General features: G+C 38.2%; 1 protein-coding gene and 1 non-coding gene across 2 annotated transcripts; both read right to left on the bottom strand.

The window, feature by feature from the left end:
• Positions 1-3,561: 3,561 nt before the first annotated feature.
• Positions 3,562-3,684, bottom strand: LOC149820245 (U6atac minor spliceosomal RNA). The gene has a single exon (XR_016426902.1). It is a non-coding gene; the product is annotated as a U6atac minor spliceosomal RNA (small nuclear RNA).
• A 3,195-nt stretch (positions 3,685-6,879) lies between these two features.
• Positions 6,880-10,785, bottom strand: LOC149820244 (putative glycosyltransferase At3g07620). The gene is made up of 4 exons (XM_089983540.1): positions 9,915-10,785; positions 9,692-9,822; positions 7,940-8,288; positions 6,880-7,833 (listed from the first exon to the last, which is right to left on the bottom strand). The coding sequence occupies exons 1-4, from the start codon at positions 10,566-10,568 to the stop codon at positions 7,159-7,161; spliced, it is 1,809 nt and encodes a 602-aa protein (XP_089839666.1). The 5' UTR covers positions 10,569-10,785; the 3' UTR covers positions 6,880-7,158.
• Between the last annotated feature and the right edge of the window lie 2,204 nt (positions 10,786-12,989).

Genomic DNA, 12,989 nt, shown 5'->3' with positions numbered 1-12,989 from the left:
CAGATTTTTAATGCTTATGAAATACTCAATTGGGATGCTTTAACTATGCAATTGCGGGACTTCTAACATGTGGTCTTTGGTCGCACATATATCGAGTTCTTTTTATATGCATTTGGAAATTCTAGGTTATCCTGACCTGAGATTCAAGTGTTAATTATGTTAAATCCCAGATTTGATTGTATTCAATTCCTGATATGCCCATGTTGGTTGTTTAACTTTGAATGCATTGATTTTTGGGAAAAACCTTGAATGCTCGTATTTAATGCATGATTGAAACATGCTATTGCATGTGGCTATGTTATCATACTAATGCATATTATGATATATTTTTATATTATATTGAAATGCCACATGATATGAAGTTATGAATGCATGTAATAAATGTTTATAGTTCATGATGGAGCTCGTAGTTTATGAAACCTGGTTGGCTATGTGGAACATGTTATTAAATATGGTTATAATATGTTAAAGTGCTACATAATATGATGTATGATTTACATGTATAAAATATTATCACTCATGTTGGAGATTGTGGTTTAAGGACCCAGACTTATGTCTTAATTATTATGGGGTGTGGCATGTAATTGTCTATACTGTAAGACATGTAAGGCATGCATGTACATGTGTTAGCTCTGGAATGAGCTTGGGTTTATAAGGACCCCTATAGGTGTGAAGGTTGCACCATAACAAGGGATATACATGCACTCATAAATGATTTGGATATGCCTCTACCTTTGAGATGCTCAAGTTGGTTTAAGGAACCAGAGCAATCGGATGGGTTACAAAATATAAAACCCTTATTAATGAAATGACCTAATAACCTATCATATTTCAAGTTTACCTTGGAGATGGTAGATGGTACAACCTCGAGTAACCATGATATATATAGGTGTCATCTATATGTCTGTTTTATGAGAGCAAGGTGTCCTAGTTGGTCTCCAATCACTCGAAGGTTAGGAGACTGAGGCTATCAATGTGTCCTAGATGATAGGTCTCCAACTACTGCACTTAGTATAGGATGCATCATAATAAATGTCATTCCTCTACAGGCGTGATCTTTTGGCTAAGGGTTGCCTGCTTTGGACCCTAGACAGATACACTTCAAAAAATAAAAATAATAAAATAATAAAATAATAAACACTCATTGTGGTCTCTTCTGTTGTGTCGTGTGTCCCCGAGTACCTGAGGGAACTGTAACAAAGAGAAACAAAGACCGTGTACTTATGGAATACTCAATTGGGATGCTTTAACTGTGCAATTGCTAGACTTTGAACATGTGAACTTTGATATGCATTTAAAAATTTTGGATTATTCTGACCTGGGATTTTGGGTGTCAATTATATTAAATTCTAGATTTGATTGTATTTAATTTCTGATATGCCCATCTTGGTTGCTCAGTTTCTAATGCATTGATTTTTGGGAAAACCTTGAATGCTCGTATTTAATGCATGATTGAAATATGATGTTGCATGTGGTTATATTATCATATTGATGCATATTATGATATGTTTTTATATTATATTGAAATGTCATATGATGTGAAGTTATGAATGCATGCAATAAATGTTTATAGATTATGATGAAGCTCGTAGTTTATGAAACCTATTGGCTATGTGAAACATGTTATCAAACTCTCTAGATGAAGAGTAGCGGCGATGGCATGGTGTGAGGATGGCAATACCATGGATCAGAAGCTCTTATCAACTCATAGTTTAGTTTAGATTAATTGAACTTTTACCCAGCCTGTTGAGGTTTTGAGTAATGTAAACTTTGTTTCTAAATTCACATGTTTGCTTTTCATTTCATGATGATGTATAGAATATGAGTAGCTTGTTCAAATTCAGGTTTGTCTGTTTGGATCGGATTCTAAATCAGGATGTGGATCCAATGTCCAAGAGAATTGAGACCTAGTCCTGTGTGTGTTAATTACCTGTTACTCACCTAAGATTTGTAACTGATTCTTAAAGGAAAAAGTTTTCTACTATTTTTGAACACTTGATTTGGAATTAGGTTGTCTTAGCCTTAAACCTTGTTTTGTGGGGCTCCTCTTGGCTAAGAGTGCTGGTGCGCTAACTAACTCCCTAAAACTTGGTTTAGTTGAGCAAGTAACTCACAAAATTCATCTTTGGTAATCTTCTCATAAATTTACTTCTAACAAGCTATTAAACGTTGGTACTTATGCAGGCTGACTCGTTAGAGCTTCATTCGGGTAGGGCAAAACCATCAATGAAACCTCTCATTAAATTGCATATTTAAGAAAAAAAGAAAATGTATTTTAAAAAAATGACAAATTTTTAAGTTAAAATTTTGGGGTGTTACAAAGAGAGCACCTCGACGAACGCAAGGTGGTTGAGGAAGGCAATGGTGGGGGCACCAGTGATGCAGTCATCGGAAGAACAATAGCAGGGTCCTATCATCGGTGAAGAACAACGGTGGGGGTGGCAGCAGAAGAAGAAGGCCCTCAGGGTTGTCTCGGTGAGCACACGTTGTTTTTCGGAGAGAAGGGTTGCCTCCTCGTCGTCCCATCAAGCACTGGCAAGACCCTCCTCGCCCGGGCAGTCGCCGGCGAGGCCCGTGTTCTCCTAAAAGATTTTTTTTTTTAACACAAGACCCTGTTGTACATCATCCGCTTTTTTTTAATGCAATAAGGTTAATGGCATAAAACATCGTTAACCTTAAATGATGCTCACCATGTCTCAAGCATTGTCACGCTCAGATTGATGATCAATGACGTTGAATGATGACCTAATTTGTCTTCATAATAGACAACTCCTCTTTGCATGCATTTTGAGAGAGAGAGAGAGACTATTGGGACATAGGGGTTTTGCAAGGATGGTTCTGATTGGTTTCAGTTCTTTTATATATATATATATATATATATATATATATATATATATATATATATATATATAATTTTGGTACATTGTGAGCCATTGATTTTTGAAATCTTATAAATCTTTTATATATATATCATAATCACGTGATCTAAAACTTGTTTTTCATAAAATAACGATTATAAATCATACCTATAAGGTCTTATCAATGAAAAAAGCACCCAAATTTTGAAAATTCAAAGCATCTATTAGATGGACTAAGTGCTTTTAGAGCTATATATATATATATATATATATATATAGAGAGAGAGAGAGAGAGAGAGAGAGAGAGAGAGAGGAATGAAAACCTAACCACTATCCGCCTACGATCAAATGCACCACTTCACGCGGGTCTGCTGGTTGACTGGATGAACGCCCAGAGGCTGGGGGCTAAAGGTGCCGTAAGGATGCCAACAATAGTTGTGGCGTCACCAGAAGTTGCTGGAAGACGCCGAAAAAGGGTGACAAAGTTGGTCAAAAAAACAGATCTCTGTAACTATGCAGGGCTCGAGTACAATAAAATATTCTGGTGAAAACAAAAAAATGTTGGAGAGAGAAAGACCGCGATTTTACGCAAGCATAATTATTTTCTGCAATCGGAATCGTCCAACGAACCGGTTAAAGATCGTTCAAAAACGTTGACAGAGATAGCGAACCAAACGGATGAGAGGGGGAAAAAATGAAAAACAAAAAAATTGGGTAAAGATCCGCCGAAGCGGGTAGCCTTAACCGCGTGTGGTAACAGGAAGCCCGAAAGCTAATCCCGTCCCTGTCAGGGGAGATGCCAACCGTCTCTCCTTTCAACGAACACATGAACATTAGTCAAAATTTAGTTTATATAGAAACTAAAGTTTGATGCACTCCTCGATATGGGACTAAAAAGCGTCAACTCAATTAGTTCAGGAACTTAAACTCTTCTGCAAATATTGTTATAAAATCATCGTATTTTTCGAAATAACGTGATGTTTTATGACTCGTTTGCACGCGACTACCCCAGAGTTTATGCGTGTTATGAGAAGTTTCGCTCACTTGTTCATAGCATAACAAATTCTGAGCCAATGACTCGAGCCCACTTGTCAACCATAATCTTGGTCAAGTCATGGACACACCACATTTGGAGGAAAACTTGGTCCATTCTCCAGGGCACTCCATGTACTAACTGTTTCAGTACTATAGTAAAATTGACTCAGCCAAGCTCAGTCAAGATGGGGCGGACCCAAAGCTGCTGCTTTTCCCATGGACTCATGAACCAAGTAGTCAACCCCGTTGCAGTTAGTGTTGAGCTGATTCGATAAAGCCGACTCAGGACCAATTCTAGTGTGTATCTACTTCTGACCCCTTCATCCCAGGTTCAACTCTCGGGTAGCTTTAACTGGTGGGCTCCGTAAGGGCTTGGGTGTCAGTGACTTCACTCAAAGATTATGTGCTTAGGCAGGGAACTTGCTTTATCACGTCTTTTCCTTTTTTTTTATTTTTTTATTATCAAAAAAATATGCTCTGAAGTGAATTGATTCAAAATAAAATTACCAAATTGTGTTACAAGATTTTTGGGTAACAGCTCAAATTCAAATTAAGTAGTTAATATCCTAACTGCTCTTAACTAGGTCTGATTCCGGTACTCAGGTTGGTTGGGTAAAACCTGATCCATGGTGGTTGGCTCCACTTGCAGTAGTCAAAGACCTGGTTATCACGTTCTGAAACTGTTTGGATCGGGTGAAATCATTGTTATTCAGAAATTTGTTTTTTTTTTTACAATGTATTCCACTGTTTGGACTTTTGCCACATTGCTAGATGGATCAAGGGATGGTACTGGGTTGGCAGGGTTTTACGAGTATCCTGGATAATTGCCTGTCGCAGTTCCCTATGAATTTACAATGATGATGTAATTGAATTTCACAGATTATAGATTTGAATCATTTGATAGAGTGCCCTAATGCAATTCATTTTCATTAATAGGTCGTGTATGACTCGAGCCCAACCCATGCCAGATCCAATGAGATCTAGGCTTGCTAATAAAGGAGGTCCTATTAAGAATTCATGTTGCAACAGGGGTCCAATTAGTACATGGAGCCTGTATGGTTTAGGGCTTTGTTTGATGGTGTGTCGTGCGGGATGCCGCTGTCATCAAACGAAGGACGTGGCGGACACGAGCAACACATCCATTTTTCACTGTAATTTTCGTTTGACCCCTCCCCCCATGTTACAGTGAGAATGGGGATGCCTGGGACCCTTTAAAAAATTGGGGGGAGAGGGGTCTCTCTCTCTCTCTCTCTCTCTCTCTTTCTTGCAGCTAGGCAGCGAGGCCGGCCAGTGGCGAGGGGTGAGGCTGGTGGGGGTGAGGCGGTGCTGGAGGTCACTGGTTTCTCTCTCTCTCTCTCTCTCTCTCTCTCTCTCTCTCTCTCTCTCTCTCTCTCTTCTTAAAGCATTTTTAGGTAATTTTTTTATTAATTAGGGTTTTTTTTTTATTTCCATTGATTAGAGGTTTTTTCTTTGATTTTCATTGATTAGGGTTTTTATTTTGATTTTCATTGATTAGGAATTGAAATAAAAAATTAAAATTAGAGTTTTTTGCAATTAATTTGATTAGGGTTCTTTTATTTAGTTTTCTTTGATTAGGGCTTTTAATCAAATTTTTTAAATTAGGGCATTTTATACTTAATTTGATTAGGATTTTCTTTGATTTGATTAAAGATTTTTTTTATGATTAGAATCTTCAATCAAAATTTTTAATTAAGGCTTTTTATAGTTAATTTGATTAGGGCTGGGCTTTTTTAATTTTTTTTATTAGAGTTTGAATTAAAGCTTTTTTATTTGATTTTATGGCTTATTTTTCTTATAGTTTAAGGTTTTTGTTTTCTTTTCTTGCATTTTAAGGTTTTATGATTTAATAGGGTTTGATAATTTGATTTTTATAGTTAATTTGATTTTAGGGTTTGATATTTTTATGATAAACTTTAACAATTAGATGTAATATGACATTGATTAAACCATTTATATATCAAAAGAAATATCAATTCTTATTTTCTCAAATTACCCAAATTTTAAACATTTTTTAGTTTTTAGATCCATATCCGGGGCTAAAATTCAGAATGTGTTTGTTAAAACACATTGAGTGAATTGAGTTGTACGATCCAAAATGAAGTTATCCAGACCCATTATCCGTATGTGTTTATGTTGTCTTTTACACACAACGTAAAACAAACGTTGGACACAAGGAGCACATCTTCTTGTACAATCCAAACAAACATTGGTTTTAGTACAATTGTTAGAGAACACCCATTATCCTTATCCCTATGTTTGTTCATTCTATCCAATCTTGGATGAGCTATCAAACAAGCCCTTATGCCAGGGTCTGACCTGAGTTGCAATAAGATTAGCAATTTTTCAATTTAAAAAACAAAAAAATGTTATATGACCAGGTCTTATTTTTTGTAATCCTTATAAGACCCATGCATGGTTTTTACAAGTTCAGGCAGACCCAAGTGTCCAGAATCGGTACCAGCACCTCGGATTCACTTTGAACACACTGACTCTGGTGAAAGTCCAATCCGCTGACAACACTAACCTATATGTCCATGGAAAAGGGGCGCGAAATGGGCTGGCCTTCAAATCTACTGGGCCAACCAGGCATTGACCAGGAAGGGCCCGGTTCCAGTTCAGGTTGGATCTAGGTTCAAAGGCTGGCCTGCAGCCCGCCCTTAGTCCTACGGGTCTAGTTAGACCAGAACGGGCCAGATCAGCCTGGCCCATTGATGTGTGTGTGTGTGTGTGTGAATTGTAGTATTAAACCAACATACATTATTGTAGTACATTTGATTTACATAAATCTAATTTCCAAAAGCAGAAGCTAGCTTTTAAATCGTTTGGCATGTTATATTTTACTATTTTCATGTATTAAACTTGAATCAGGCATGATGTTTTTGAGTAATTTCTAGGTCATCCTTATGTTCATGAATTGTGAATCATCAATCTTCCACTATTTAGAAAATTGAATCTTATGATATACTTTGGATGGCTAAAACTTCTAACATAATAAATAAACCATGCTGAACACATCTCTACTTACATTTTGGTAGATAAATCCACACAAACAAGAGTGGACCATCATATGTTGCTGTAATAAAACACACGTATTTACAAGTACAGAAATCTCTGGTTGCTCAGAAAGTAGAATTGTAACATGCAAGAAGCAGGGCAAGAAATGAAGCTGTCAAATGCATAATCTCCTTGGCACCATTTTTATAATCTTGATCACTTCTAGCGTGCAATGAAACCTCCCCACAAACTACAATTTCATCTGACTTAATCTGTTGAACCAAATTGAGTGAAGAATCATGTGAAATATATCATACTTGACAGGGTTTGCATGCCACAGAAAATGCTTCTGCACTCTTCTCACCCCCAACTGCAACATACGGTACTTGGTGACCGGGATTGATAGCAATATTTCTTTCAATCTAGGAATGTCTCTCTCGCTTACAATTACTGCAAATGCATCCCAGTTCAAAACTTCATTAAACGGTAGCACATAATTGTCTGATATGATGACAGGAACACACTCATAGTAGATGGCTTCGACCACTCGTGGGCTATTGACCTCGTAACCTCTAGGGCAGATGCAGTACTTGCTAGATTTCATATTCTCTCTGTATGACCCTTTACTCTGGATCCGATCAGGCATTGGACCCTGTATTTTCATGTCAGAGTCCTTCTCCCAGTGATGCACCAAAACAGGACGAACTTTACCATGCATTTGCCCAGCAAAGAAGGCCAGAGTTGGTCTTTGAGACAATGGTTTACAACCAACATCTTTGAGAGGATCTTTCCCTGCACGAATATATGTTGTCGGAAGTGAAACATCTCTGCCTAACTTGAAGATGCCTTTAAAAGGATTGGCATTACATAGTGCCTTGACTGTATTCAATTTAAGTTCCTCATGGAGCCTTGTTTCTTGTGGTCCCTGTGAAATGCCATGCATTACTCATACTAATTGAGAAGAATCATCCAGGACAATAATGCATTCATGAACGATAAATTAGACCAAATTTTGGACTTAAGAAGATTACCCAGTCATGGCAAGCAACAAGAAAGTGATCTGCCCCACGCGTTCTATTCCAGAAAGGATATTTTGCAGCAAGCATATCGACATAGTTCTTTAAAAAGAGTGCAAGAGAGTTCTGCCTCATTGGTCCAGTTGCATTTGTTGTATCTCGTAACATTAGCGCACTATACGGTAGGTAAAACATGTGAGCTTTACTGGGTTCCCTAACAACAAAGTGTCTACTTGTCTCCATCAGTTTCATAAACCATCCTTCTGAGGCATAAATTCCCCTGAGGTATGGTCTATGAAAAACAGGTCCCTCTCCTTCCTTGTAGACGTAGACTTTAAATATTTTTTCCATCAACTCATAGCTCCTGCAGATGCAAATAACATGGCCATCAGCCAGCTACTTTCAGTGAGGAAAATTGACATTGAAATTTCCCGGATATGGAAAAGCGGTCACAAGTAGATTATAATACAAAAAATATCTCATCATGGATTGTAAACATTCATCAAGAAGCCTGAGGCCATGAAACATGAAAAATTAAAATTGCTGCTTCATTCTGAACTAAAACTTGTGATTGTTTCCTCAGAAATAAGATGCATGGATGAAGTCATCAAGTAGCCTAAGCGAACTTAAGTAGTTCCCAGGCAAACTACACTGCAAACAATGAAATATGTATAAATAGGGATCACAAAAGCATGATTAGAAACACCATAGTGAACAACAAAGCATGATTCTGGCCATTCTATTCTGATAACGAGAAAACATTTAGGTTTATTAGGTCATCTAACCCCAAAGTTCAAGAGATGAAAAGATACGTCGAGGAAAAGTGGACTTCAAAAACTCTAGGACCAAAAAATTCATTTCCTTCATCTTCTTAGTATTAATTGTGTTCCATTGCCAGCTCAAGGCCCAAAAGTTATGATGCTCCTGGCTGCATGGGTATCATAAGTGCGTACACACACACACACACACACACACACACACACACACACACACACACACACACACAGTAATTATTGAGCATCTGCAATGTTCCATCCTACATTCATTTATGCAACTAAAAGTGAGTGCCCTTATAAATACTAATAGAATGGCATCTATCATTCCTTTGCTGATGTCATTTTCTTTTTATTAGATCTAATGATCTGAACTTTGTTTGAAAAGTATTTCTTGATTAACAAAGTGAGACAATTCACATGACGAGTGCTTTTAATTCTCATCTTACCAACTCCAAAAAGCACAGCATGAAAAGTATTTTCACTTCAAAAATACATTCTAGCTTAATCCCTATACCACTATATATACACTAAGGTTCTGTTAGGAAGCCTTGCATTCAGATGGAAACACCATTTCCATGTGTTGCCAAAATATGGTTTTGCCAAAATGTGATGTTGAGGATGGAGTTGCCAAAAACATATTCCTGCGGATGGTGTTGAAATGTGGTGTTGGGACTGCCAGCACCATTCCTGATGCAGCATTTTGGCAACACCACTACTCCCAAACAGCAAAGAGAGCATGAGAGTATTGGTGAAACAGTGACACACCTCTGATTCAAGGCTCCCAAACAGAGCCTAAATGCATGTCTTTGTTTCTATACTCCCTGTTAGTGTAAACACATGTTTGTGAAGACATTCACAATAAAGACGATGTAAACACATGATTGTGAAGACATTCACAATAAAGACAATGATAAGAGCCTCAGTGATGCACAACGCAATCAGGATACTGCAACTAAATTAATTTTAATCACAAGATCTTGAGTATGCTTACCTCTTAAATACAGAAAGATTCCGAAAGAGAGGCGTGTACAATTCATGATCATTCTCCACAAAAGGAGCATCATCTATTTCTTTTTTCGCAGATAAGAGCTGCTTATCCAATGGTGAAATCCATAATGGTTTCTGCATTAAAGGCAAAAAATGAAAAGAAAAGGAGTAAAAAACTATTCAACATGGAAACAGCATGTAAGATGCCAATATTCAAAGTCACAGACCTTAGAACTAGACATGTGACTGTGCCTCCTCCTATGAATACTCTTAGGAGTTTTAGCCTTCCCTGTAGGGAAACCGTTCGCCCCTCTAGAATTACTACTAGAATGCATTGATGTGCTTCGCGATGTATATGAAGTTCTTCTCTTAGAGACCACACCAATTGCTTCCACTCCCAATGCAGGTATCTTCCTTGAGACCATCAAAGGATTCTCATTTGGATTTCCTACCATTGTTCCATTCACATAGGGAATAAGTAGCGATGCTGCTTCCTTTGGTGCCTTTATATCCTTTTGGTGTGTCGTCTCCACCATCTCAAAATCTCGCTTCGCACTCAGAATCTCAGAAGCTTCCCCCAGACCTCCAAGAGAAACCAATGGGATATTAGATTCAAACAAATCGATGCCGTTGACGGGCTCACCAACTCTGGTCAGATTATTAGATGAAATAATTTCCAAAGGACTATTATCATCAAATCTTCTGGAGATTTTTCCAGGCACAGGAATCTTGGTATCCGGAAAAGCAGATGAAAACTCACTCAAGTAAGGAAACATGTATAACTGAAGCTCTAAAACAAGAACTCCTATGATACCAAACACCGCACTGAGCTTCCTTCGTCTGAATGGAGCTTGTTTTCTTATCCAATTGAAAGTCCCCATTGCTGTAAACTCTCCACTTATTGATGTTTTATTTTCTTCACAAATCAAATGAAACCTTCCAACATCTTCCGGTACTCTTCCAACAAAGGGGCCTCAAGAAATAGGGCCAAAAAAATCATGTATTTCATTCAAAATTCCACATACCCATTGAAAACCCCAGCAGGAAAGGAAGTTGGGAAGTGAACAATTACATCAGACTAAACAGAGACCGCATCATCTTAAACAATGGAAAAGAATAGGAATTATGCGGTAAATTATATGTATGAGAAAATCTAGAAAATTGGTTGAAACTTATTTTCCAGAAATTTCCAGATTTTACATGAAAAAGTACCTGTGGCCGTCCAAAAATCCCAACATCTTCTGTTCTAGATTGAGGCGTTTTCTCAGTGCAGACAAGAGCTCCATGATTTTCTCAAATGGCGAGTCACGTGATAGCGCTGCTTTATTTACAAAAGGCCCCGTATCTATTAATTGTTTTAAAGAAAGGTGTCGTAACCTTTTTGTTATAACGTTCAGCCGCCTACTTTTTTCATGTATATCAAAAAAACATGCTTGGTCATAAAATCATAAAGGAAGAAAGAGGGGCATTAGAAAATACTCCAGCGTCTTAACAATTTTAAAATGACAACGTTATTGACGTTGGGTTATACGTCATTTTTAAAATTGCTTTTAATTTATTTTACTAACTTGTCCCTTCGAACTGAATAGATGTATCATTCTTTAATTCTTTTGTACTTGTTGATCAAATTGCCTCCCTCTTTCTTTTTTATATCTTCAATGGCATTCATTCATCTATGCTTGCATGAAGCTGAATGAATCCATATAAGAACAAAAAAAAATAAAAAAAAATTAGCAGAATTTATCTGATTCACAATGTGGAACCTTACTTGATACGGTGTGTGAATGGTTCTCCATAAGTTTTACCTGTCTACTTGCTATGCAACTCATAAAAATATACCAAAAATGCAATGCATACATAATCTGGTACTCACACTCTTGAAGAAAAACTACTAAAGTTATTACTAGTACATCACAAATATGGGTTGCATCCCATAAAGTATTAAGTTTTACGTCTTCAGATCAGACAGATCTCTGATTTTTCTTCATCATCCATGAGATCAATGGACGTGAGGTCGTGCTCAATCAGGAGCTCTGAGAAAAAGAGTGTCATCTGTGACACTGCGCACTATGTTTTCTCCAACTCTACTCCTCTAAATCCTACAATGACTCTGAAACCTGAAAGGACGAAGCTTAGTCTCAAAGGATGAAGAGCCATAAACTGGACAACTATCAGGGCACACATCCAACTATGGATCAAACTGTTTCTCTATGACGTCTGTCACTTGGAAGCATTCGTCATTTTCTGTCACTCTCGTGACAACATCAAAGATATGTAATCGTACACTCTTATTACTGAAAGAAACCTCTATCTTTCTAGTATAACAATCGATACGAGCATGGGCCATGGCAAAAAAATGATCTACCCATAATAATGGAGATCTGGTGAGTGACATCAATGCCTCCCATGTCGAGAACAAGAAAATCGACAGGGAAGTAGAAGTCATCAACTTTAACTAACGCATCTTCCAAGATTCCTCACAGATACTTAGTAGACCTGTCAGTCAACTGTAAGACAATAGTCGTGAACTTTAAATCCTCAATCTCAAAGGTGTCATAAAGAGAACTCGGCAATATGTTCATGCTTGCCCCAAGATCGAGCAATGCATGCTCGATAGTCATGTTCCTTATAACACACGAGATTATTGGTGCCCCAGGATCCTTGAGCTTGGGTGGGGCTTGGTGCCGAAATACGGAGCTCACCTGCTCAATCAAGAAGACGTTTTGGGCAACGACCTCGATTTTATCTTCTGCGTGCACTTGCTGGATGGTCAAGTAGGGAGATGTTTATGTGAACCTGCTTGAACATGTCAAGCATCTCATGCATGTCTGCCCTTATACGGTTTGGCCAAGGCTTGAGAAAAAGGGGCTTTAGAGATATACGAAGAAAGCATAGGCAATGGGCCATGCCCGTTCACCTTGGGCCTGGTGAAGGAGATCGGCAGGTCAAAAGGTGTGGCAGTGAGCTCGCCAGTCGACTCCTGAATAGGGTGGAATGTCTTCCCACTCTGAAAGATCATAACGGAGTTGGTATGCTCTTGGTGAGACTCTGTGATGTGCAGGCCGTGATACATGGGTTCCTTTCCCTTCAGGTTGACAGCAGACTGATTAGGAAGGCTCCTCACGCTTCGCTTGCTCAAGGCTTCAGCCAACTGCCTTATCCGAGTCTCTAGCTTCGCTATCGATTGTGTATGGAAACTGAGGTTGACCTTAATGTCAGAAAAGGCCTCGAGCAGCTTCTCCTAAAAAGATGGGCTCGATGTGGGCTCCTGAGGATAAGGTAAGCTAGGTTGGGGATGGGTC

This window comes from Nuphar pumila, chromosome 12, assembly GCF_984573655.1.
Source record: "Nuphar pumila chromosome 12, dmNupPumi1.hap1.1, whole genome shotgun sequence".
Classification (NCBI taxonomy): Eukaryota; Viridiplantae; Streptophyta; class Magnoliopsida; order Nymphaeales; family Nymphaeaceae; genus Nuphar; species Nuphar pumila.
Note: the sequence above shows the minus strand (reverse complement) of the source record. Positions and strands in the feature narration are given on the sequence as shown.